This window comes from Vigna unguiculata, chromosome 2 (genome assembly GCF_037176805.1).
Source record: "Vigna unguiculata cultivar grain cowpea cultivar isolate G323 ecotype 2 chromosome 2, ASM3717680v1, whole genome shotgun sequence".
Classification (NCBI taxonomy): Eukaryota; Viridiplantae; Streptophyta; class Magnoliopsida; order Fabales; family Fabaceae; genus Vigna; species Vigna unguiculata.
In genome coordinates this window covers 2,747,570-2,774,466 of record NC_140793.1, presented here as the reverse complement: position 1 = coordinate 2,774,466, position 26,897 = coordinate 2,747,570, and the positions used below count along the sequence as shown (strand labels likewise).

Genomic DNA, 26,897 nt, shown 5'->3' with positions numbered 1-26,897 from the left:
CATCTCAAGTTTTCTATGTTAAAGATCCTGCGTCTGAACATTAGTTTGTCGCTCTTCATGGAAAAAAACAGATTGATCCTAATGAAGAGAATATGAGGGATCTTAATATTGTTGTCACCCACCCATTTAGAAGAACGATAAATGTTGATGAAATCCATCTAGTTGATGATGTACATGCAATTCCAGAAGATCACGATGAAGGAATATACATATGACCAATCAATAACTTTATGTATGAATTTCATATTCTTGTTAAAATTTAGGTGTTTTGTTAAATAATGTTTTATATATTATTTTATATGTTGCTTATTAATGGTTTTTTTATGTTTTCATTTCACAGATACATGGCTGAACATTATACTTCATCAAAGGATGAAGCACCTACTAAGAGACCCACCAGAGGAGCCACTAGGTTGAGAGAGCTCTTAATTAGAAGAGCTAAAGGTCAGAAAACACATGTTGATATTAATGTCGACACTGGTGAGCCTAATGGTTGTTCTAGGGACGTCTTCAAAAGTTATTTAGGAATGTTGGCACGAGAGAGAATATCAATCCTTACGCCATCTTTTAATCATGTCACTGAAGTTGATCGGGAAATGATATGACCAGATTTATTGGTAACTAATATTAATGTTATTAACGTTATACTTTGATTTTGTTGATAATATGATAAATATTGTTGATGACATTTTCTATATTGCAGCTAACATTGTGCGTGCTCGTATTACAACAAATTGGGAAACGGTAATATATATTTGAATTAAAACGAATACTTTGCAATATTTCCCTTTTATATACTAACTTAACTTAATCTATTATTTTGTAGACATTCAAGAGTCCTTCCGCAATTCCGGAAAGTCCATAAAGTTTGGTAGGATAGCATGTACCAAATATATAATTGAAATGTACAATAGTATTGATTAGGACATGTATCTAGATTGTAAATGATTTGTAATTGTCTTTTAAATGAATTTGAATTATGGATGTGTTATAAAATATTTTGTTCTGGTCTGTGCTGGGTGCTGAATAAAATTTACAGGTTTAAATGTGGGAATAACACCAAAACAGAATCTGCATTAAAAAAAACACCATATTAGGCCTCGGTTCTTACCAGCGGTTCTTACCAGAACCGAGGCAAAAAGCCAACATATGGCCTCGGTCAAACCAAAACCGAGGCCAAAAGGTGAGCGAATTTTTAAAAAAAAAATTAAAAATAAGTTGCACATATGGCTTCGGTTGGGCTTGAACTAAAGCAGAAAGCTGGTGCTCTATGGCCTCAGGTGCCCTCGAACCAAGGCAGAAAAGTGCTCTATGGCTTCGGTTCACAACCGAGGCCAAAAGCGATCCTCCTTTGGCCTCGCCCCAATATGCTTCGGTCTGGGAACCGGTGCAGAATATGAAAAATAACCGCTGCCAAAGCCCCTTCCTGCACTAGTGTCACGACCATGAAAATATAAATGAAATATTGTTGCACTCACTTCTGGGAATGAAGCAAAACTAATTGGGTGGATCCCATGTTTTTTCGTCAAAAACTCATCGTTTTGTTTTTGTTTAGCCACACGAAGGCATGAAATAAGTTCATAATATTTGTGAAATTCCTTTTCACAATATTGTTGTTGCGGGAGCAAATTAGTTACTTAGATGCTTTATTTCTTTCTTTAATGACATCACCAAGACCTATCACATCTAAATGTATTTCAACATTTAATATCCAAATAAGTAATTTTTTCTTGTAATATCACAAATTCAAAATTTGCTAGGTTTGACATGTTTAAAAATAACACATAAAAATAGTAATAATCATAATAATAATAATCATCATCATCATCAACATAATAAAAATAATAATAAGACAAAGATGAAAATTGATAAAGCAATAAGACAAAGATGTAAATTGATAAAGCCAAACAATTCTTAGTACAAAAGAAAAATTATAAGATAAAATTGTAAATGAAGAACGAATTAGAAACAACCTAGATTAAGACATGCAGAACATTGTCCCTAGAGAAAAAAAACTCCTACTAGCCCTTGGTTGGAGTATGGTGCTAATAACGTGTTATAAAATAAAGCTAATAAACTAATAATAAAAAAGAAGAAAACGAAGAAAGGAGAATGAAGAACAATTTTTGTGTGTCTTATTACTAATAGGAATAGTGTTATTTATAGGTACAAAATTTAACTCATAAAGGATACAAATCATAAAGACAAAAGGATTAATTAATCATATGAGTAATTGTAGCAAATTTTAACGACCATTAATTCATAACAGTATATACTCATTAAATAATAATTATATTTATAAGGTATAGGTCGTGGGTTTGATCCCCTACTATGGTTCAATTCTTCTCACTAACAAAAATTAAAAAGTTATATTTATAATTACTTGATTTATTCCATTATAATTTATTAGGTTAAAACTTATAATCTTTCACTTGGATTTATTTGACATTATCTAAAATAATAGAAAAAATAAATTAATTAAGTTAACATAAGGCATATTCACATTATCATGTTGTTCTATACCTATGAATTTGAATTGTTGGTTGGAAACATCATATACATTTGGTATGGATTTATCATGAACAAATCATAATTTGTGTAAAATGTAATCTAAAAGATCGTAAGGGTTTGCTCACTAAAGAAGGTATCGTCTTAGGACATATTCAAGATTTAATCACTTTCTAAGCTTGAAAAAATTTCAATAGCATTTTGCAAATCGTAACTCTCCATCTTATTGTTTTTTTTTGTCTTGAAGGATGCCTTTACATTAGACTTAAAGAACAAAGGTACTGCATACATTTTTTTTCTAGCCATTGAGTAACTTTATCTCATTGGAAAGTCTTATTTTAGTCTAATAAATGTAGATGATGCCTTAAGTGTGCTTCATGCATGTATTAAATATTTTTCTCTTCTTGAAGTAACATCCCAATAGTTGGTAGTGTTTATCTCTCCTTGATCAAAGTGCCTTTACTTAAAATCATATGAAACACAAAAACCATACATGCCAAATAGTTTTTTTCGTAGACAAGGTGTGCACCAGGGAATTGTTGAAGCATAACAACTTTAACTCATATTCTAAGAGATATTTGATGTCAACATATGCTTTTGTAGGTCATCTTGGTAGAGGAGGAAACAAACATTGCATGCAACAACAATAAGCATAAAGAGTGTTTTCGTGAAGTACAACATTGGCTTTAGTCTCTATGCAATAAAATATTGCTTATCAAATAGAAACAAGACTATAGAGTGTTATATTGTTTATCAAATTGAACAATTGTGTTTTTCATAATTTTTTATAAATATAATCTTTTTGTTTTACAAACTAAGTGTATGATTATATTCTATATTTTGTTGTTTAATAAAACTTTATCAAAATATGGGTTTGCTCAAAATATCTTTGAAGGTAAAAATGAATATAGTTTCAATACTTGAATGCCTCGGAAGAAATAAAATGTCTTCTAATTCTTAGTTTTTAGTCATGAGGAATTGTGGTTCAAGTTAAAACTTATGAAACGCTGATTTGTGAAAATCTTAAGTCTTAAATATACAATTTACTAATTTCTTATTGTATGTTTTGTCTATTTTCACACATATGATTATAAGAGGAAGCATAAGTATTAATATGTCTTAAAACAACATGAATTGTTCACAAGATATTGAATGGATACAAAGACAAAATATCAACCAAACATCAATATAAGTTACCAATTTCTATTACAAAATTAACTACACTTTTCCATCTCAAAAATACAAAAACTAATTCAATGTTTGACTTATTCAAAATAATATACTTGCTTAATTCTATCCTAATTGCCTAGACATTAGGACTAAAGCTACTTGGTACAAATGCAATTAATGTAAGTTTCACTCAATGTGGACCATTATTTTTATAAAAAAGTATTTTATATAACTTGTGCTTGTAAAAGAAAGCTAACATAACTATTATCTTAAATTTGATTGGGAGAGGGTATGCTCCACACTAAAATAACATCATCTCTACTCATTAACATAAATCCCTTCTACAATTTCACTCAATGTGGATTACCAAATCATTTAACAATTACTAATATTAAAGTAGTCTTTTCTGTTATAATCTCTAGTCAGAACTCGTGATAATAATTACAAAAGGTGTTATGGGGAGATACAACACACCAATGAGACCTGAGCCCAATTTCATACCAGCAATCTGAACACGCATACAATCGTACCGAAGCTGTCCTGCTAGAATACTCGTTCAATTTTCTCAAGTCCACCTAATATAGCTCATGCATCAACCCAACCCATTTGATAACTCTTACATCACACAAGTACCCACATTTTATACTAACAATCATTCCCCAACACCCATACTTTAATCTTTGATTCCCCACTACGCACCCCAACCCGCTGAACGTGCCAAATCGCTGCTGGCAGCTCGGGATTTCATTTCTAGCCAAGGCAATGGATTTATGTTTATTCTTATATAGTGCTCCAGTTTCTCATTTCTAGCCAATGTGGGACTTAGACTCACACTTGGATTCCTAACAACGAGACATGCTTACCTGGAATCTTTGCCAGGAAGACTTTTGATACTAGGACCATACTGCACTCGTCTAAGGGGTTTCATTGGAGAGATATAACACACCAATGAGACCTGAGCCAACCACATAAGACATTGACACCACTTTCAACCCAAAACCTTAAGGCAATGGGTTTATGGGTCTTTATTCTTATATAGTGCTTCACTTTCTCATTTTTAGCCAATGTGGAACTTAGACTCACTTGAATTCCTAACAAAAGGAAGCCAATACAATTATTCTCTTCCACAAATCTGATTGGGAGATGATATATTCTCACTACTTGCTAACATCAACTCCTTCAACAATTAAAAATTCTAAAACTTTAATATAAGATCAACAAAAATCAACGACTTCATTGCTTCAATATTATACAACAAAAATCATCCATATCTTAATGTATGAATACCCTTTTTAACTAGATATATGGGATTAGATTTATTAAAACCAAACAGTAAATATCTCTCGACCTTTTTAATACCTTACTATTTAACCTAAAGAAAGTATTCATAATTATATTTAACATAGAGAAAGAAATGAGAAAAATGACGATATTTTCAATGAAGTTTATCAATCCTAAACGAAGAAAAAGGAGAAGAAAGACTTTCTCTCCGAACAAAAATGCATATTCTAACTCAAAATAAGGAGTGAATAAAACAATAATTAAATAAAGGCCATGTCAACAAATTTGTAATGGTTAAAAAAAAAAAGTTAAAATACCTTTTTGTCCCAATTTTCGTCAAGATTTTTCAAATAAATCCTAATTTTGGTTTTGTGCTCAAATAGGTCCTAATTTTCGTCAATTATGTTCAATTGGGTCCTTTTTTGCTAACACCGTTTAAATCATTAATGGCCATGAACAGTGACTGCCACGTGTCATTTCGTGATTTTTTTGAATTTTTTTTATTTTTATTTTTAATTTTTTTTTAAATTTTTTTAAATTTTTTTTAAATGTATACGTGTCAACCCAGAAGTGTACCACGTGTCACTTTGTGGTTTTTTTGAATTTTTTATTTTATTTTTTTGAATTTTTTTTGAATTTTCTTTTGAATTTTTTTGAGTTATTTTTTAAATGTCCACGTGTCAAAGTCAATATTCTATATTCAATTTGGTCCTTATATTTGTTATTTTTGTTCAATTAGGTCCTAATTTTTGTTAAGATTAACCAATTTGCTCCCTATAGAAGATGTGACCAAATTTAATTTTTATATCAAAGTTATAATGATGTGAATTTTAATATATTATATAAAGATATTTAATAAAAAATATGAATTTTAATATAAAAATTAAATTTGGTTTTAATTTGGAGAGGGACCAAATTGGTTAATGTTAACAAAAATTAGGACCTAATTGAACAAAAATAACAAATATAGGGATCAAATTGAATTTAGAACATTGACGTTGACACGTGGTACGCTACTGGGTTGACACGTGGACATTTAAAAAAAATAAAAAAAAAAATTTAAAAGTTTTAAAAAAAATTCAAAAAAACCACGAAGTGACACGTGACACACTCCTAGGTTGACACGTGTACATTTAAAAAAAATTAACAAAATTTGAAAAAAAAATAAAAAAAAAATAAAAAAAATAAAAATAAAAATAAAAAAATTAAAAAAAACCACGAAGTGACACGTGACAGTCATTGTTCATGGCCGTTAATGATTTAAACGGTGTTAGCAAAAAAGGACCCAATTGAACAAAGTTAACGAAAATGAGACCTATTTGAACGGACTTATTTGAAAAAACTTGACAAAAATTGAGACAAAAAAGGTATTTTAAAAAAAAATAAATAAATAAAATCTGTCACGAGTGTTGTGATATAAGGATGTTTCGCTCTGAGTACTCCGGCATGAATTTTCCAGTACCTCCATCATCGTTATCTAGAAATGAAGACCAGTTCAAAAAGTTGAAAACGTAATGACACGTAAGCAAACATCACCCTCAATAAAATAAAGCTACCCTCTCAAGTCTCTTGAAAGAGAGAACCCAACAACCCGAAAACAACCGCGAAATTCTTCTAACAACAAAACCACTAGAATAAAAGAAAGACCCTCTCTCTTTTTTCTTTTTTTCTCTTTATCTTTCTCTTTCTCTTTCGGTTATTCTTTTTACTTGACGTTGAAACCGAATCAAACTAAAAACCTATCGCATCGCAATACCATAGTCTTCGTATGCGCAATCGAGCGCCGTAGAACAATGGCGTCTCCGGAATCAATCTTTTTAGAAGATTTCGGGCAGACGGTTGATCTCACGCGCCGCATCCGCGAGGTTCTGCTGAACTATCCGGAGGGAACCACGGTCCTCAAGGAGCTCATACAGAATGCAGACGACGCCGGCGCCACCACCGTCTCGCTCTGCCTCGATCGCCGCACCCACCGTGGCGATTCGCTGCTCACGAACTCTCTCGCGCAGTGGCAGGGACCCGCTCTGCTGGCCTACAATGATGCCGTTTTCACCGAGGATGATTTCGTCAGCATCTCCAAGATCGGCGGAAGCGCCAAGCACGGACAGGCCTCCAAGACCGGTCGCTTCGGGTACTTTCTTTTTTCGCCGCTGTCTGATTCAACTTGTTCAGTTGAACTGTGATTATGTTGATTGATGTTGTGTATTTGTTTTGTGTTGATGTTTGGTTCAATCCAAGGATTTAGGTGTGAAGTAATTGTAGGTGTCGCTGGAATATAGCGAGAGAAGTGATGTGTGGTTGTTGACAACGGAGTTGTGTTCTTATGTTCTATTTTTTATAAAAATGATTTTGGTATTTTATGCGTGTTTGTGAGAAGTTAAAGAATGTAGTGCACTGGTTTTGGTGTGAAGTTTTTGTTGTTGCAGTTGTAACTGGAACATATGGTGAGAGAAGTGATATGTGTTTGGTTGTAGACGATTGACGAAGGAGTTGTATGGTTATGGATTTTTATTGTTTTTTCTAGCTTCTGCGTGCTTTGTGACAGCTTCAAAAATATAGTACGTTTGTTACGGTTGTAAATATTTTGTTGCAGTTGTAACCGGGAATTATGGTGAGAGAAGTGATGTGTGGTCGTTGATGATTGATGAAGAGTTATATAGAGTATGAACGCTTTTAGTATTTTATGTGTTTTGTGAGAATGTAAAAATGTAGTGCGATGGCTCGTTTTTGTTGATCATTTCCTTTTCATGTGCGAGTGAACTGTCGGAACTGAAAGCTGGACTTTCTGCACTGCAATGTAAAGGCTCTGATAATGAGATTGACGTTTGGGAATTCCATAATGACTTTTATTCATTAACTGAATGGGTGATGTTGTTCAATTTTAGTGTTTTAGTGTTTGTCATTTAGTGTACGTATATATATGGTTGCACTCATTTTTAAAAAGAAAAGGAAAGTTGTCCAAGGACACTTAAATGGTAATCCACATGTAGAGAGAAAGAGAGAAAAAAGAGAGAAATGTAGGCATGATAGGAAGATAGAGATAGAGAGAAGGGATAGGTGGTAATGAGGTGCTTGTATATAGGAGTTTTTTCATACCATTACTCTTTCAAAATTGTCATTTTGTTCAGTAACCAACGTTGCCAATTTCCCTTTCTCCGTCTATCATTTTTTTTTTTTGGAAAAAAAGTCATATTAACCTGATGTTTGGGTTCTTTGCATTTCTCTAATTCTTGTCATTTTTTTCTGCATATACATTTTAGGGTTGGCTTCAACTCAGTGTACCATTTGACAGATCTTCCCTCTTTTGTGAGTGGCAAATATGTTGTGTTGTTTGATCCCCAGGGTGCTTATCTTCCAAGAGTTTCTGCAGCAAATCCCGGGAAGCGGATTGATTTCACTGGTTCATCTGCGCTCTCGTTTTACAGGGACCAGTTTTCCCCATATTGTACTTTTGGTTGTGACATGCAAAGTCCTTTTTCTGGAACACTGTTCCGTTTTCCTTTGAGAAATGCAGACCAGGCAGCCAGAAGTAAGCTCTCAAGGCAAGCATATTCACCAGAAGACATTTCCTCCATGTTTGTTCAGCTCTTTGAAGAAGGAGTTTTGGCACTTCTCTTTCTTAAGAGTGTGCTGTGCATTGAAATGTATTTGTGGGATGTCGGAGAACCTGAACCTAAGAAAATTCATTCATGTTCTGTCAGTTCAGTATCTGATGATACAGTTTGGCATCGACAGGCACTGGTCAGATTGTCTAAGCGTTTAAATACTACAGCTGAAATGGATGCATTTCTGTTGGACTTTGTAAGTGAGAGAATAAGTGGTGATGAAGCTAAGAGGCAAACCGAGAGATTTTATGTGGTGCAAAGCATGGCCGCAGCATCTAGTAGGATTGGCTCTTTTGCTACTACTGCATCAAAAGATTATGACATTCACTTGCTGCCATGGGCATCAATTGCGGCATGCATTTCTGAAAATTTACCGAATGTAATTTTCAATATCTTATCCTTTTGCTGTTGCCCCAGCCTCCTCTTTCCCTCTCTCTCTCTCTCCTCTGCATACACACATTGACTTCCTGTTGTTACTATAAATTTGGATTTGCTTTTGGTTCTCCACCATTATTAACTGTCATCTTAGTCTGGATGTGAACACAGTTGAAAGGGGTGGCCCATTTACCAACATTTTGGTTCATCCAGCCCTGCAATTAATTTTGACTGCAATTGATGATTGAAAGTAAAGCATGTAACTCTGTTTTGAAGTATAAAAGGTTATTGGGTTTGTTCAAAGAGTTTGAATAGATTTTACTCCTCTGGTCAGATGTTTTGGGAGATCAATGGGGTGGTTGTTTCAGAGAAAAATGCAATGAGGCTGTTGCTTGTTTGTGTTCTGGTTTGGTATTTAGATCACTCATGCATCTTTAATAGGATATCAAGTGGATTATAGCTCTATACTGATGTGTTACAGCTTTCTGTGTTTTTTGGTCCTTTCTTTCCTTTCTTTCCCATTGTTCTTGTAGGATACGGCATCTTCCGTGGTATGTTTCTTGTTTAAATTCTTAATTGGTTTTGTGGTTCTAGATTTATTTTTAGATTATTGCTTAAAACAAATTGCCATTATTGTGAATTTGTTATAATATGTTATGTTTTCCATGATGTATGATGCGTCCATTGGAACTTGCTTTAAAGTGATAAAATTACCTATGACAAGATACCACATGCACAATTTCATTTAGAAAGTAGGAGTTTATTGATCGTAGAACTTGAATCTCTTACTGGCTATTAGAGTATTAGAATAAATACTATATTTTGTACAACTGTACGTTTTATATTGTAATATGTTTAGATCTGTTGACAGCTCTAAAGGTGTGGTTACAGAACCACTTACCTATAAATACTCTAAGTGTATATGATACAAATAAGTTTTTCATTCTCAATAAAATCATTCTGTTCAGTTCTCTTCTTCTCTCTTCTGTTCTGGTTATCTAAGACAGGCAGTGTAGACTATAACCATGCCTTCTAGTTATATATGTCGGAGTGATGGTGCATTCCAACCTTTGAAACTATCTTGTCTGACTTCATGTACAATGCTACCTACTGTTCTACTGATAGTGTTGTGATTTTCTTTTGGTACAAAATAGAGATCCTTTTCAAGATTTTCTGTTAGCTGTTGACCAGTTACATGAGACACTTCATTCCTGTGCTTCTCAACAAGCTTTGGAGCTCTCTACACAACTTTTCTCTACTAACCTTCTTGCTGCTGACAGAAATGAAGTGGATGGATTTTTTTTTTGTTTTTCTGATATCAACATGGCTGGGTCAACTATTTTAAATCATATACATATTAAGATTTATCAAGAGGTATTTTGAAAGTGCAACTGAGAATGAGAGATAACTAAACATTCTCTGAAAGGAGAGATTGGTTTTGTGGTTTGAACTACCCGGGGAAGAGAAAAAAATGTTTCTTCCTTTTATTCTGTATCACAATCTTGTTGGTACAGATTTGAAACCGTTTAATATAGGATAGAAGACACAATAAAATGACATTTTGGTTAAAGACCTTTTTATGTCTTAATCATACATAAAAAAATTAATTGAAAGATAAGAAGGAAAATAGAATGGAACAAAAGTAAATTCATTAAATTGATTGAGCCATTTTTAATTGAATAATATACTAATGCTTTCATACACTCAAATCAGAGAAGTGAAAAAGTGATTGGCTGTCATGTTTTCAAGATGACAGTGACACAGGGAAGAGCTCTCCCTAGTTACCCTTCTCTTGCATCTAACTTATTATAGGACAGATGACACACAACTTTTCACCCTTTTCATTGAAGGACAAATGCAGTGTACACTATAGTTTTCATTTGCTTTTTTGGAGTTCTTTGTTTATATACATGGTCCATTCCTCTTATTATTGTATGTGTTTTTTACAGAACAATATTCTTAGGACTGGTCAAGCTTTTTGTTTTCTTCCACTACCTGTTAGAACCGGCCTTAGTGTACAAGTCAATGGATTCTTTGAGGTCTCATCAAATCGTCGTGGCATCTGGTATGGGGATGACATGGATAGAAGTGGAAAAGTTCGTTCTAACTGGAATAGGCTTCTTCTGGAAGATCTTGTTGCTCCTGCTTTTATGCATATGCTACTTGGTATTAAAGAATTGCTAGGCCCAACAGACCTTTACTATTCTTTGTGGCCTACTGGCACTTTTGAAGAGCCATGGAATATATTGGTTGAACAAATATACAAAAATATTTGTAATGCTACAGTTATGTATTCAGATGTCAATGGAGGAAGTTGGGTATCACCAAGTGAAGCCTTTCTTCATGATGAAAAATTCTCCAAAAGTGAGGACCTTGGTTTGGCTTTGATGAAGCTGGGAATGCCAGTTGTGCATTTACCTAATTCATTGTTTGATTTGCTTTTACAGTATAGCTCAAGCAAGGTGGTTACACCTGGTACAGTACGTCAATTTCTTAGAGAAAATGGTAGACTTAATTATTTGAGCAGACAATACAAGCTTCTATTGCTCGAATATTGCCTAGAGGACTTGGTTGATGATGATGTTGGAAAAGAGGCATATGATATGCCTTTACTTCCTTTAGCTAATGGCAATTTTGCATCATTTTCAGAAGCATCAAAAGAAGTTTCTTATTTCATTTGTGATGAATTAGAATACAAGCTTATGCAACTGGTTTCTGATAGAGTAATTGATCCGAACATTCCTCCTAATATATTAAGGAGACTCTCTGCTATTGCGATGTCCTCAAAAACCAATGTCATTCTTTTTAGTATTCACCATTTTGCCCAGCTATTTCCTGCATTTATGCCAAGTGACTGGAAATATAAAAGTAAAGTGTTTTGGAACCCTGACTCTTGTCAAAAGCCAACATCATCATGGTTTCTGCTATTCTGGCAATATCTAGGAAAGCACACTGAAATATTACCACTATTTAGTGATTGGCCGATTTTGCCTTCCACATCAGGGCATTTGTTAAGACCTTCTAGGCAGTTGAAAATGATCAATGGAAGCAATATCTCTGATATGGTACAGGGTGTCCTTGTAAAAGTTGGATGTCATATATTGAATCCAAATTATGTAATTGAGCATCCAGATATATCTAGTTATGTATGTGATGACAGTGCAACAGGTGTTCTGGAATCAATATTTAATGCAGTTTCAAGTCCTGAAGCTATGCATGCTTCACTAGATAGTCTAGCAACTGAAGAGAGAAATGAACTCCGGAGATTTCTTCTTGATCCTAAATGGTATGTTGGACACTCTATGGATGAATTTAGCATAAGATTTTGCAAGAGATTACCTATATTTAGAGTCTACGGAAGAGAGTCTGCTGAAGATTTCCAATTTTCTGCCTTAGACAATCCTCGAAAGTACTTACCACCACTGGATGTGCCAGAGATTATTTTTGTGGGCATTGAGTTCATGGTCAAATCCTCAAAAGTTGAAGAGGATATTTTGTCAAGATGTTATGGAGTTGAGAGAATGGGTAAAGCACAATTTTACATGCAACATGTTTTTAATAGAGTTAGTGAGTTGCAAGCTGATGTTCGGGATAGCATAATGTTATCAGTTCTACAAAATTTGGCACTTTTGTCCCTTGAAGATGCATATATCAAGGACTCATTGAAAAATTTGAAATTCATACCGACACTCACGGGTGCTCTTAAGTGTCCTTCAGTTTTGTATGATCCTTATAATGAAGAACTATATGCATTACTAGAAGACTCAGATAATTTCCCTGCTGGTGCTTTTCGAGAATCTGAAATATTAAATATTCTACGAGGCTTGGGACTTAGAACTTCTGTGTCTCCAGATACTGTTATAGAATGTGCTCGATGCATCGAGCGTTTGATGCATGAGGATCAACAAAAGGCATACTTAAGAGGGAAAGTGCTTTTCTCTTACCTTGAAGTTAATGCACTGAAGTGGCTTCCTGATCAAGTTGTTGATAATAAAGGAGCAGTTAACCGAATATTGTCACGAGCAACAACTGCTTTTAGGTCTAGCAACACAAAATCTGATCTTGAAAAATTTTGGAATGAGCTAAGACTGATTTCCTGGTGCCCAGTTCTAGTCACTACTCCTTTTCAATCATTACCATGGCCAGTTGTTTCATCAATGGTTGCTCCTCCAAAACTTGTAAGGCCACTAAGTGATTTGTGGCTTGTCTCAGCTAGCATGCGAATATTGGACATCGAATGCTCTTCCACAGCTTTATTGTATGGTCTGGGATGGATGTCCCCACCTGGAGGAGGTGTAATTGCTGCACAATTATTGGAGCTTGGGAAAAACAATGAGATTGTGTCTGATCAAGTTCTGAGGCAGGAATTAGCTCTGTCAATGCCGAGAATATATTCAATACTGACTGGAATGATGTCTTCAGATGAGATTGAGATTGTAAAAGCTGTTCTTGAAGGATGTCGATGGATTTGGGTGGGTGATGGATTCGCAACTTCTGAAGAAGTTGTTCTAGATGGTCCTCTTCATTTGGCTCCATATATTCGTGTTATCCCAGTTGATTTGGCAGTTTTCAAAAAATTGTTTCTTGAACTTGGTATTCGTGAATTCTTGCAACCTGCTGATTATGCTAATATTCTTCATAGGATGGCAGTTAGAAAAGGATCATCTCCTCTTGACACACAGGAGATAAGGGCTGTCACATTAATAGTGCATCATTTAGCTGAAGTTTACCATCATGAACAAAAAGTCCAGCTCTATCTGCCAGATGTGTCAGGTAGACTATTTCTTGCTGGTGACTTGGTTTATAATGATGCCCCCTGGTTGCTTGGCTCAGATGATTCCAATGGCTCATTTGGCAGTGCTCCAACTGTAGATTGGAATGTGAAGAAAACAGTTCAAAAATTTGTGCATGGAAACATTTCTAATGATGTAGCAGAAAAGCTTGGAGTTTGCTCTCTGCGCCGGATGTTGCTGGCCGAGAGTTCAGATTCAATGAATTTTGGCCTGTCTGGAGCTGCCGAGGCTTTTGGACAGCATGAGGCTTTGACTACAAGGCTCAAGCATATACTTGAAATGTATGCTGATGGACCAGGGACCCTATTTGAGCTGGTACAGAATGCAGAAGATGCAGGAGCTTCTGAAGTAATATTTCTTTTGGATAATTCTCACTATGGGACTTCTTCTATTCTTTCTCCTGAAATGGCGGATTGGCAAGGTCCTGCTCTCTACTGTTTCAATGACTCAGTGTTTAGTCCCCAAGATCTTTATGCAATATCGCGTATTGGTCAAGAAAGTAAACTTGAGAAGGCTTTTGCAATTGGAAGATTTGGACTAGGATTTAATTGTGTCTATCACTTTACTGACATCCCTATGTTTGTTTCTGGAGAAAATATTGTAATGTTTGATCCTCATGCCAGTAATTTGCCTGGGATTTCACCTTCGCATCCTGGTTTACGAATTAAGTTTGTGGGACGACAGATTTTGGAGCAATTTCCTGACCAGTTTTCCCCAATGCTACATTTTGGCTGTGATTTGCAACATCCTTTTCCTGGTACATTATTTCGGTTCCCTCTTAGAAGTGCAGGTGTTGCCTCCCGGAGTCAAATCAAAAAGGAAATTTATACACCTGAAGATGTCAGATCTCTTTTTACTTCTTTTTCTGAAGTTGTTTCTGAAACATTACTTTTTCTGCGCAATGTGAAATCTATCTCTATTTTTGTAAAGGAAGGAACAGTGAATGAAATGCACCTCCTGCACCGTGTATGCAGAACCTGTATAGGTGAGCCTGAAATTGGATCTGCTGAAGCCCAGGATGTGTTCAATTTCTTCAAGGAAAGTAGACGTGTTGGAATGAATAGAGCTCAGTTACTGAAGAAACTAAGCCTATCCATTGGCAGAGATTTGCCTTATAAATGCCAGAAGATCATAATTACTGAACAAAACACATCTAGTCGTAGTTCACACTATTGGATAACCACAGAATGTTTAGGTGATGGGAATGCTCAAAAGAAAAGATCTGAAACAGCCAATAGTAGCTGTTACAATTTTGTTCCATGGGCATGTGTTGCTGCATATTTGAATTCTGTCAAGGTTGACATTGACCTAGTTGAAAGTTCAAAGGGGGAGAATGATTGCACGGTTTCTCCTGATCTGTTTCAAAGTGTTAGTTTGCCTAATCATCAACTGGAAAATTTTGAAGGTCGTGCATTTTGCTTTTTACCTTTACCAATCAGTACTGGTCTTCCTGCTCATGTGAATGCATACTTTGAATTATCATCAAATCGCAGGGATATCTGGTTTGGTTCTGATATGGCTGGAGGTGGAAGAAAGCGCTCAGAGTGGAATATTTTCCTCCTTGAAAATGTTGTTGCCCCTGCATATGGTCGTTTGCTTGAGAAGATAGCATCAGAGATCGGCCCTTGCAATTTGTTCTTCTCGTTATGGCCAACAACCTTAGGGTTAGAACCTTGGGCATCTGCAGTACGGAAACTCTATCAATTTGTTGCTCAGTTTAATCTCCGTGTATTATATACTGAAGCTAGAGGAGGACAGTGGATTTCAACCAAACATGCTATATTTCCTGATTTTACTTTCCCCAAGGCAGCTGAGCTTGTAAAAGCGTTGTCTGGGGCTGCTCTACCTGTCATTACTCTTCCACAGTCGCTTTCTGAAAGGTTTATGGAAATCTGTCCGTCATTGCATTTTATGACTCCTAAGCTGTTAAGGACCCTTTTAATCAGAAGGAAGCGCGAATTCAAAGATAGGGATGCAATGATTCTGACTCTTGAATATTGCTTACATGACTTGCAAAAATCCTTGCAGTTTGATGCCCTATGTGGCTTGCCTTTGTTACCAGTTGCAGATGGTTCCTTTACATCAATTGATATGAAGGGAGTTGGAGAAAGAGTTTACATTGCACGTGGTGATGAATACGGCCTTCTGAAAGATTCTATTCCTCATCAACTTGTAGATTGTGCTATTCCTGAAGAAGTTCATAGAAAACTTTGTTACATTGCCGAAACAGATGGAACAAACATTTCTTTCCTGTCATGCCAATTGCTTGAGAAACTTCTTGTGAAATTACTTCCTGTAGAGTGGCAACATGCTCGGCAAGTAAGTTGGACTCCTGGTATTCATGGCCAACCAAGTGTAGAGTGGTTGCAACTACTATGGAACTATCTGAAATCATATTGTGATGATCTTATCATGTTTTCTAAGTGGCCTATATTGCCAGTTGGGGATGACTGCCTGATGCAGTTAGCACAAAAGTTGAATGTGATAAGAAATGATGGATGGAGTGAGAAGATGTCTTCTTTGTTAGTGAAGGTTGGATGTTTATTCTTGAGACATGATCTGCTATTGGATCACCCTAAATTGGAATGCTTTGTGCAGTCAGCAACAGCAAGAGGTGTACTAAATGTGTTTCTGGCTATTGCTTTGGAACCACAGAAGATTGAGGGGATCTTTACAGATGTATCTGAAGGGGAGCTTCATGAACTAAGAAGTTTTATTCTCCAAACAAAATGGTTCTCTGAAGAGCAGATTGATGACACGCATATTGAAATCATCAAGCACCTTCCAATATTTGAGTCTTACAAAAGCAGAAAGCTAGTTAGTTTGAGTAGTCCTATTAAATGGCTTGGTCCTACTGGTGTTTGTGAAGATCTCTTAAATGATAATTTCTTAAGAACTGAATCAGAAACAGAGCGAGTCATTATGAAAAGGTATTTAGGGATGAAAGAACCAACTAAAGTGGAATTCTACAAAGATTACATTTTCAATCACATGTCAGAGTTCCTTTCAAGACAAGAAGTTGTTTTGGCCATTCTGCATGACGTGCAAAATTTGATTGAAGAGGATCTCTCTCTCAAGTCTTCATTCTCGTGTGCACAATTTGTTCAGGCAGCCAATGGATCTTGGCAACAACCATCAAGGTAATATCCTATTTTTTAAAATAAAATTTCAATAACTCTCAATAAGTTATCTTCCTTTATTGTATTTTAAGATGCATACATTTTCTGTGATTTTTCTTCTAAATGGTCAGTACCAGGATTAGTTTTTCTTAGATTAACTGAACTGTGAGTGAAAAGAGAGAAAGAAAACTGAACATGAACTGAGTTTTTATCACGTATTTTCACATAAGGAAGGTATGAGTACAAGATGTATTTATAGGCATTGTTTACTAACAGCTATATAAGAACTGACAGCTGTACAAAGTAGCTTACAAATAAACCCATAGATGTATAAAGAAAACTTACTATTACTACATCTACAAACTATACAAACTGACTTGCTTCTACTAACATCCCCCTCAAACTCAAGGAGAAGCTTTTGAAGAAGGAAAATTCTTCACATTGAGTTTGCTCCTAAGAAACACAAAATGAGTTGAAGACGAAGGCTTGGTTAGAACATCTGCCTATTGATCAAGAGCTGGAATATGATAAATACATAGTTGCTTGGCCATAACCTCTCTGACAAAGAAAACTTCAATCTCCATGTGCTTAGTTTGATTATGAAAATCTGGATTATGAGCGATAGACACAACACCTTGATTGTCACAAAAAAGAGTTGGAGTAGTAAAAGGAACTTGTAGCTCAATAAGCAATGTAGTAATCCACGATTGGAACTTGTAGCTCAATAAGCAATGTAGTAATCCACGATTTCTCATCAGAAGTTTGTGCTAAACTTTTATATTTTGCTTGAGTATTGTAAAGAATAATAACTTGTGGCTTGCGAGACCACTAGGATATCAAATTAGGGGTTAAATTGAATGAGATTCAAGCATGTGTTATGAAACAAGTATCTTATATAGTTTGTCTGAGTCATGAGAATAGACTAATTAGATAAATATTTGATCTCAAGGCCAAGAAAGTAGTCCAGTTGACTGTATCATCAACATAAACCAAAAAGTAGACAACATTTGATTCCATTTGTAGATGAAGAGAGATATCATTCGTGCTATTAACAAAACGGATGAAGAGTGGTTTGTAAACGATTGAACCACTCAAAAACCCTAAACTCTAAACCATGTGGTTGTTGCACAAAAATTGTTTTACAAAAATAACCATTCAAAAATCCATTTTTGACATCAAGTTGAAGCAAATTTCACCCATGAAAGAGAGCAATAATAAGAATAATTCTAATTGTAACAGGTTCTAGTATTGGAGAAAAGGTTTCATGAAAATAAAAAACCATGGACTTGATGAAAACCTTTTGCTGCAAGATGAGCTTTATACTTATTTATGGAGCCATCTGCATTTTCCATGCCTTGGAAAACCAATTTACAACCAACACTGCCTCTATTCTATTAGAGACTAAGGGTATCAAATCCCAAGTCTGTTGTTTCATTAGAGCATCATATTCTTGCTGCAATGCAACCAATCAATTTCATCTTCAAGAGCTTGTTTGACACTGGTAGGTTCAGAATGAGATTACAACAAGGATGGATGAACTCTGTTTTGAAAAATACTCGATTTAGGTTGAGTTTGCATAGGATGAGTATTAAGTAAAGGTGCAGTAGGAGATACTAATTCAGAGGTATCTAGAGTAAGCATCAACAAAAGAAACATAATATTTGTTTTCTGCATGAGACGTAAGATGCGTAAGTCCCCAAAGATTAGTAAAAATAAGTTTTAAGGAAGAATATACAAAATTGAAGATATAAGAAACCAGTTTTTGTGATTTTGTAGCTCAAGAGGATGAACAAAAATGACAATCCACTTTATTAGACACTGGAATTTTACAATGTTTAAGTACAATTTGCATTACATGGCTATTTGGATGACCAAGTTGATTGTGCCACCTATGTACATAAGATTGGCCTTATTGACATTGTTGGAAACCTTGTTTACTAAAAAAAGAAGGTTGAGGAGAATGGCCAGTGGACTTATAAGAGAACTGTGGCTGAGAAGGCTGACCGTGAAGCTGAACATTGTTAAATGAATAAAGTCCATCAAGACCAACAACTCCACGAAGAACTTTATTCATCCCCTTAAATTTCACAAGACATTTGTCAGAATGAAACTCAAATAAAACTGAATTATCTTTTGCAAATTGACTCATGAATGATAAGGGGACACAAAAGTGGAGGAACCAGCACCATAAATATTCAAACCTGCATAATTTCTAATGAAAATTTGATATCGACCATCAAACTTAGAAGTTGTTTAATGTTTTTTGGTTCACCAGTGACATGGAAGCTTGAACCAGAATTTGGCATCCAAGAACTGTTGGCATTACCTTGAGAAGGAGACTACTTCATCATCATGGCACTTGGTTGAGCATTGCTGTTAGGCTTGGTATTACACCCAAATATTTGATGTTTTATATGAATCAACCGAATAAGGAATGGACTGTTGTGTAGCAGGATCAATGAAAAACATAGTGATTGATGAAGCTGATAGGATGCATCAGATCTGAAATGACAAACATTGGTTGTATGTCCAAATTTGAGACATATTTGGCATTGAAAATTGGTAAATTTGTCACCGTGTCCTCTGTGAGAACTACCACCACGAGAGGGTACTCCAATACAAAAGCCTCCATGTTGAATGCTATCACGGGTGTAAGGAGCTTGAGCAAAATCCAGTGATGGTGAGACTAAAGTTTGTGTCTCTTGAACATAGTGATTAAGGCGTGTTTAATGACCATACTCAATTCACCATTGCAAAACACAACTGAATGAAGAAAATTAGGAACAAAGAACAATTAACCATCGAAAATATTGAAGAGACTAAGAGAGAATCTCGTAATTAGGAACCTATACAATTCACCAATTGAAAGGACTAAATTGACTAAACATAAGCAAAAACGATCTGAATTATAAAGTTATCAGTGAAGAAGCTTGAGTGGAGAAGCTGGATCGTCGCAAAAATGCTCTGCATACCATCTTAGGTGAATTTTCCTGAGTGAAAAGAGAGAAAGGAAACTGAACATGAACTGAATTTTTATTATGTATTTTCACATCTAAAGGTATAAGTGCAAGATGTATTTATAGGCATTACCAATTAACAGCGGTATAAGAACTGACAGTTGTACAAATTAGCTTACACATAAACCTACTGATGTACAAAGAAAACTTACAAGTAATACATCTAGAAACTATACAAAGTGATAGTTTGTACAATGAAGAACAACATTATTAGAGTAATGAAATGTATTTTGTACAGTAGTGTTTTCTATATTATTCTTTTTAGTTTTTTCTATGACAGATGTAAGGTTCTGTGGTTACTAACGAAACCAATCTCTTACAAATACTCTCAGACTGCATGATTTGAATAAGTTTTAGCATCAATAAAATAGTTTTGTTCATCTCTCATTTTCTCCCTATTTTGGTTATTTAAGATGGTATCCAGAGCAATTTTTTCATCGGTCCTCGTCACCCGATGATTTTCTTCTGCTTTCGCATCTCTTTAGTGAGCACCTCTCTTCGAAGTTCGTTTATTGATTGTGATTTGTCTCGTGTTCACAATCGCCGATCACGATTTACTGTTTGTGTTGGCTCATTGCAGTTTGTTGATCACGTTCGTCCACTTTCTGTGTTCCTTTCTATCGATTTAGTTTCTAGGTTTCGTTTGTCGTTTCTGAACCCCTTTTTTTGACTGTCTTGTTTGCGTGTTTTGATCCTCCATTTTCATCGCATGTTCGTCAGATCTATTCGTCTTTGATCATCGCCTTCGTTTATCTATTCTAATCGTATGTGTTTGTCGCCCCGTTTATGGGTTCACGTTGGTTGTTTGTTGATTGTGTTTGCACAAAGTGTTTGTCTTTCTCGAAAGAGCACCTTGGATTTTTCTTCTTTCATCAATGCTCTCTTCTCATGGCTTCACCTTCGTTTCCTACGTCGATTGCAGAAAAATTATATTATTCCAATTACTTATACTAGCATTGGTATGTTGAACCAGTCATTAGGTCACACAAGTTTCAAAGATCTGTGGTTAATGATGTGGTTCCTGCATGTTTCCTAAGGAGTCTGATCGTTTAGATGGCCTGGTTAAACCTAACTATGAAGCCTTTGTGGTTTAGAATCAAACTCTTCTTGTCTGGTTGTAGTCTACACTTTCTAAGTTTGTGTTGTCTCGAGTTCTCGGTTGCACTCATTCTTATGAAGTTTTGGAGAAGATTTGTGTGTATTTTAACCTTCAAACCAAGTCTCGTGCTAGACAGTTATGTATATCTAAGAAAGCTGTTAGACTTGATTCAAATTCCATGGAAGAATTCTTACTGAAAATTAATCTACGTGGATGAGCTTGCTAGCGTAGGTCTTCCTTTTCGTCATGAAGAGCATGTTGAAGCCATTTTGAAAGGTCTCCCTTGAAACTTTTCACCCGTGGTATTTGTCATTGAGAGCAAATAACGTACCCTTTCTATAGCAGAAATTGAAGCATTGCTATGTGATCATGAAACCAGGTTAAATAAATATGTTCAAGACACATAGTCCTTAGTCACGCCTTCTCTTAATTACACTCAAGGCTCTTACTCTTGTGGTACCAATTAGAGAGGTGGTTTTTGTGGCTCTTCTCGTGGAGGGAGCAATTCTGCACGACGTCGTGGTGGCAAGTATGCCAATTCTCATTGCCAAATCTTCCTGAAGTTTGGTCATACAGCCAATGTCTAATTCTTCATATCAGCCTCATGAATCTTTGATGTTCACTGATGATTCTCATGGTAAAGAAAATACTTCATGGATACCAGATTAGTTTCCATGTTACTGGTGAACCTCTAAACATTAAACAAATGCAACACTTTGATGGACTAGACCAATTTTTCATAGGTAATGGTGCATGTTTGAGTATTTCTGGTGCTGGATCTTCTCTGTTTGTCTCTTCTTTTGATTCTAAAGTTCTGTTTAGGCTAAATCATTTGTTGCATGTTTCCTCCATCACCAGAAATTTGTTGAGTGTTAGTCAATTTGTAAAGGATAATTCTGTTTTCTTTGAGTTCTGTTCTGATAAGTGCCTTGTCAAATCCCACGAAACGAATAAGGTTCTTCTTCATGGAGGTGTCAGACCTGATGGACTCTACCCATTTCATAATGTTCTTCTTTTCTCTAATTCAACCACAGTAATCACCATCTGTGCTTTCTGCTACTTCACTTTCTATTCCTGCTGCTTTAAATCATGTAAATAGACAGCACTAGTGTTCATTTGTGGTACACCAGATTAGGTCATCCTAGCAACCATATTATGAATCTTGTATTCAAACATTGTAATTTTTCTTTGCCTAATAAAGTTGATTCTATTTTCTCAAATCTTACTGTGCTGGTAAATCTCATAGGTTACCTTCTCATGATTCTAATTCTGTATATTCTCCTTTTGAACTCATTTTTACTTATTTATGGGGTCTTGCTCATATCACATCTCGTGCTGGCTATAAATATTATGTGACTTTTGTTGATGCTTTCTCTAGATATATACATGAATTTTTCTTATAAAGACAAAATCAAACGCTGTCAGTTTTTTTCAGACCTTTAAAACAATGGTTGAATTGCAGTTCAACTGTAAAATTAAACAAGTTCAATCTGGGGTGGTGAGTTTCGTCCTTTTCCAGCTCATCATGGTATTGTTCATAGATCATATGTCCTCATACTCATCATAAAAATGGTTTTATTGAACATAAACATAGGCATATTGTTGAGTTAGGTCTTACCTTGTTACATCCAGCATCTCTTCTTTGCTACTGCAGTCTATCTTATCAATAGATTACCCATTGTATCTCTTTAGTTTGCTTTTCAATTTTCTGTTCTGTTTCATAAAAATTTAGATTATAGTTTTCTTAAGACATTTGGATGTTCTTGCTTTCCTTAGTTATGACCATATAAGCGTCATAAGCTTGACTTTAGGTCTGAAAAGTGTCTTTTTCTTGGTTATTCTCATCTTCACAAGGGATACAAGTGTTTGGCTTCCAATAGGCACATCTTTATCTTTAAAGATGTTTTGTTTGATGAGCGTGATCCCATTATTCTGAGTTGTTTCCCAAGTCTCCTAATTCCATTAAAGATTTTAATTAGTATTTTCTGTTACAGCCTAACTTGTTACCACCAGATTCTTCTGCATGTTCTGCTTCACAAGTCGTGGATCCCCCTGTTCAGGTTTCTACTGATAGCTCATCCAGTTCCAGTTCTAGTACTTTATCTCTTGCTTTAGAGGCTGAACCTACTTTGGTTCTTCATCTCCTGTTACACATACTGGTCCATATTTTGTTCCTTCACTTTGTAGGAACATTCATCTTATGCAAACTAGGTCGAAAACTGTTTTTAATCAACACATAGTTCATCCTTTTCTGTTACTTGCTCATTTTGAGCCTAAGAATTTCAAACAAGCTCTTAGTGATAAGAATTGGAAAGTTGCCATGCATCGTGAGTATGACGCCGTAATTAACCAGAAAGCCTGGGAGCTAGTACCTCTTCCTACTGGCAAAATATGATTTGTTGTAAATGGGTGTTTAGAGTAAAAGAAAATGTTGATGGCTTTATCAACAAACATAAATCTCGTCTTGTAGTTAAAGGGTTTCATCATGTTCATGGGTTTGACTTCCATGAAGATGTTGAAAACGTGCAGCGGAATAATTAGCGTTTGGACAAAAACCAAAAGTGAGGGTGAATTGGGTTCTTAATAAAAATTGTACTTTTAAAATATTTCCCTTTTAATATCAAAGTTCAATTAAAATCTTTCTTTTATTTTAATAAACACAATAAAATAAAGAGACTAGGGAAGAGAAAATTGCACAAAGTATTTATAGTGGTTCAGATCAAAAGACCCTACGTCTTGTTGTTAATCTCTTAAAAGCGAGATTAGCACAATCACTAAAATAAACCAAACTTATAATCAATGATAAGAAAGATTAGGTTTTACAAAACACCTCTCTTGAATCACATAAGAGATGAAGACACCTCCTTTGAAATCCACAAGGGATGAAAACACCTTCCTTGAATCACACAAGGAATGAACACCTCCTTTGAATCACACAAGGGATGATCGGCTTCTCCTAGCAACAGCAGCAGCAACACTCAATCACTCAAGATCCCACTTGATGAAAGTTATCGCTCTACCTACACTAAGTTTTTCAAAGCCTTCCCATAGAGAGTTCTCAAGTACTCAGACTTCTCTAACTTTTGTATGTTTGTAAAATGAACTCTCACCTCCATTTATAGAAGTCTATTTAGAAATTTGGTTAAGAATACGAAAAGTAAGTCATAATGTTAATCGATTATCACAGAAACTTTTCTAAAAACATTTTTCTCGCTGTAATAATCTATTATCAAATCTATTATCAGCCAGGATAATCTATTATCAGTAGGTGATAGTTGATTATCAGCATGATAATCGATTATCACATAGGCTTTTCTCAAAAATTAGTTTTAACTGAGATAATAAATTATCACTAAGAATAATCGATTATTCCAGGTTTTGCAAATAAATAAAATTCTCTTGGTGTTCTACTGCTTGAGTTTTGCCTTTTTGACTCTTGACATACTAATTTAACTATTTTTAATAACATACATAGATTACAAGACCTAAACAACTAAATCCCTAAGTCTTCAATGCCTCTCTTGAATCGAAGCATTCTTTTAAGTCTTCAACAGTTTTCCATGTATCATCATTAAGTCTTCCATACTTCTTCATAAGTCATCATCATCAAAACTCCTTACTGAAGGAAGATGTCCATCTTCTTCCTTTTGTCAATAGAAGCCTTCTCTTCGGTCATTAAACCAGTTACTATACGTATTATTCTCACATTTGCAGTTTCTCATAGGCGGAAATTGTTCCATCTTGATGTAAATAATGCCTTTCCAATGAGCTCTTACATGAAACTGTTTACATGCAATAACCACCAGGGTTGCAGCTTTTGATAAGTTGTTAGTTTGCAAGTTGAATAAGGCTCTTTATAGCCTAAAGCAAGCCCCAAGGCAATGGTTCACACGACTACAAACTTCTCTTCAACAACTAGGTTTTGTCTCTAGCTCTTATGACACTTCTCTGTTCATTTATCATCATGGATCTGATGTTATCTATCATCTGTCTCAGTCTGATTCACACTATCACTGCTCAACTCAATGCAAACCTTTCTCTTAAACAACTTGGTCAGTTAGACTATTTTCTTGGTCTTCAGGTTATACATTTGTCAGATGGTTGTAATCTCATGACTCAAACTAAGTATATTCATGATTTACTTCATAAAACCAACAGGGTGCTGATATGGTATGAAATTGTAAACTGTCTAAACAGGGTGCCGATATTTTCTCTTATCCAACTCTATATAGGTATGTTGTTCGAGCTTTCCAAGATGCTACTCTTACTAGACCTGAAATTGCCTTTGTTGTAAACAAAGTTTGTCGGTTTATGGCTAACGCTTTAGATTTTCATCGGGTTGTAGTCAAGTGTATTCTGCAATATTTGTAAGCCACTCTGTTTTATGGCCTTCACTTTCAACCTGCTGTACTGACTAGTCTAGTTCCATTGACAGCATTCTGTAATGCTGATTGGGTATCTGAAGTTGATGACAAACGATCTACATTCAAAACTAAATGTTTCTTTTGAAACACCTCAATTATTTTATGATAATCAGAGTGCAATGGTTGAGCACACAATCATGTTTTTAACAATCGCACTAAACATATAGAGATTGATGTCTTTTTTGTTTGAGAGAACATTATGTCTCAACAATTGGCTATGTCTCATGTTCCAGCTCTTGATCAGTGGGCTGATGTTTTAATTAAGTCCCTATCTTCTAAACGTTTTGCTGTTTTTGGTAGCAAACTTGATGGGAAGCATTTTTCTGTTGAAAAATCTTCTACTTAAGTTTGAGGGAGGCTATTAGAGTAATGAAATGTATTTTGTACAATTGTATGTTTTCTCTATTATTCTGTTTAGTTTTCTCTATGACAGTTATAAGGTTTCGTGGTTATTAATGGAATCAATCTCTTATAAATACTCTGTGTACATGACTTGAATCAGTTTTAGCATCAATAAAATAGTTTTGTTCATTTCTCATCTTCTCTCTCTGTTCTGGTTATCTAAGAAACATTAATTGCAAGTTTGCAATGTAACATGTTCTGGATTCCTGAATTAGGAATTTAAGCAAAAAGAATAGATTTTTTTTACAATGTCCCTCAACTTTGTTTTTTAATAATGGGTTGATAGATTTGATTATTTAAAGCCATTAGCTTTTTATTGCACTATTATGGGTGGATACTGAAACAAATGGTTGAAAACATCATGCATATCTGCATCTATTATGGGTGGACATTGAAACAAATGGTTGAAAACATCATGCATATCTGCATAATTTGTTTACTGTTCTATTATAAGATTGTGTTATGGTTGAGTTACATTTGCCATGTTGGCATTATTTTCTGCTGTCTCATCTTGCTGATATATTTGGTATGCGTTTATATGGTGATCAATGTTTTAAAATCCACTAGCTTGTTTTTCCTTGCGGACTTTTGTTATGGCTATTCGACTTTCTCACTGTCAAAGATCTACTCAGCCTAGAAGCTCTTTAAAAAACAATTATTTTTTTATTTTTTATACTGTCGTCTCAACATGCTTTTTTTAAACCCTAAACTCTTTAAAAAACAATTATTTTTTATACTGTTGTCTCAACATGCTGAAATAAATATGAAGATGTGTTGTGAATTTCAATGGTCTATATTAAATATATCCCTCTAATAGTAATAATTCAAGGAATGACATTAACCTGCAACCTAAATTTCAATGGAAATTAGTGATGCTTTGATTTGCAATCATATATTTTTGTACTAATGTTGAATTTTGACGCACTAAAACAATTTATGGATAATTACTTGATGTTAAGAAATGAACTTTAAGCTTAACTCAACCCCACAAAGTTGGCTGGTGAGGTTGAGTTGGGCTTAAAGTCCAGTTCTTAACATGGTATCAGAGTCATTGTATAAAAAGTCTATCCTAGTGAGATTTTTTGGGCATATTGTTCCACTCGC

At 35.1% G+C, this 26,897-nt stretch overlaps 1 protein-coding gene across 4 annotated transcripts in view; it reads left to right on the top strand.

Moving 5' to 3' along the window:
* The first annotated feature begins 6,533 nt into the window (after positions 1-6,533).
* LOC114171836 (Zinc finger, C3HC4 type (RING finger) family protein) overlaps positions 6,534-26,897 on the top strand; it is a 40,013-nt gene continuing 19,649 nt past the window's right edge. Inside the window, exons 1-3 of one of the 4 annotated variants that reach the window (XM_028056652.2) lie at positions 6,534-7,090; positions 8,220-8,943; positions 10,889-16,872. In XM_028056652.2, coding sequence (XP_027912453.2) covers positions 6,753-7,090; positions 8,220-8,943; positions 10,889-16,872 — 7,046 coding nt within the window. In that variant the 5' untranslated portion in view covers positions 6,534-6,752. Of the gene's footprint in view, positions 7,091-8,219; positions 8,944-9,062; positions 9,491-10,888; positions 16,873-26,897 lie in introns of those variants that run through there. The other 3 variants (XM_028056651.2, XM_085669727.1, XM_085669726.1) reach the window with 3 other exon arrangements.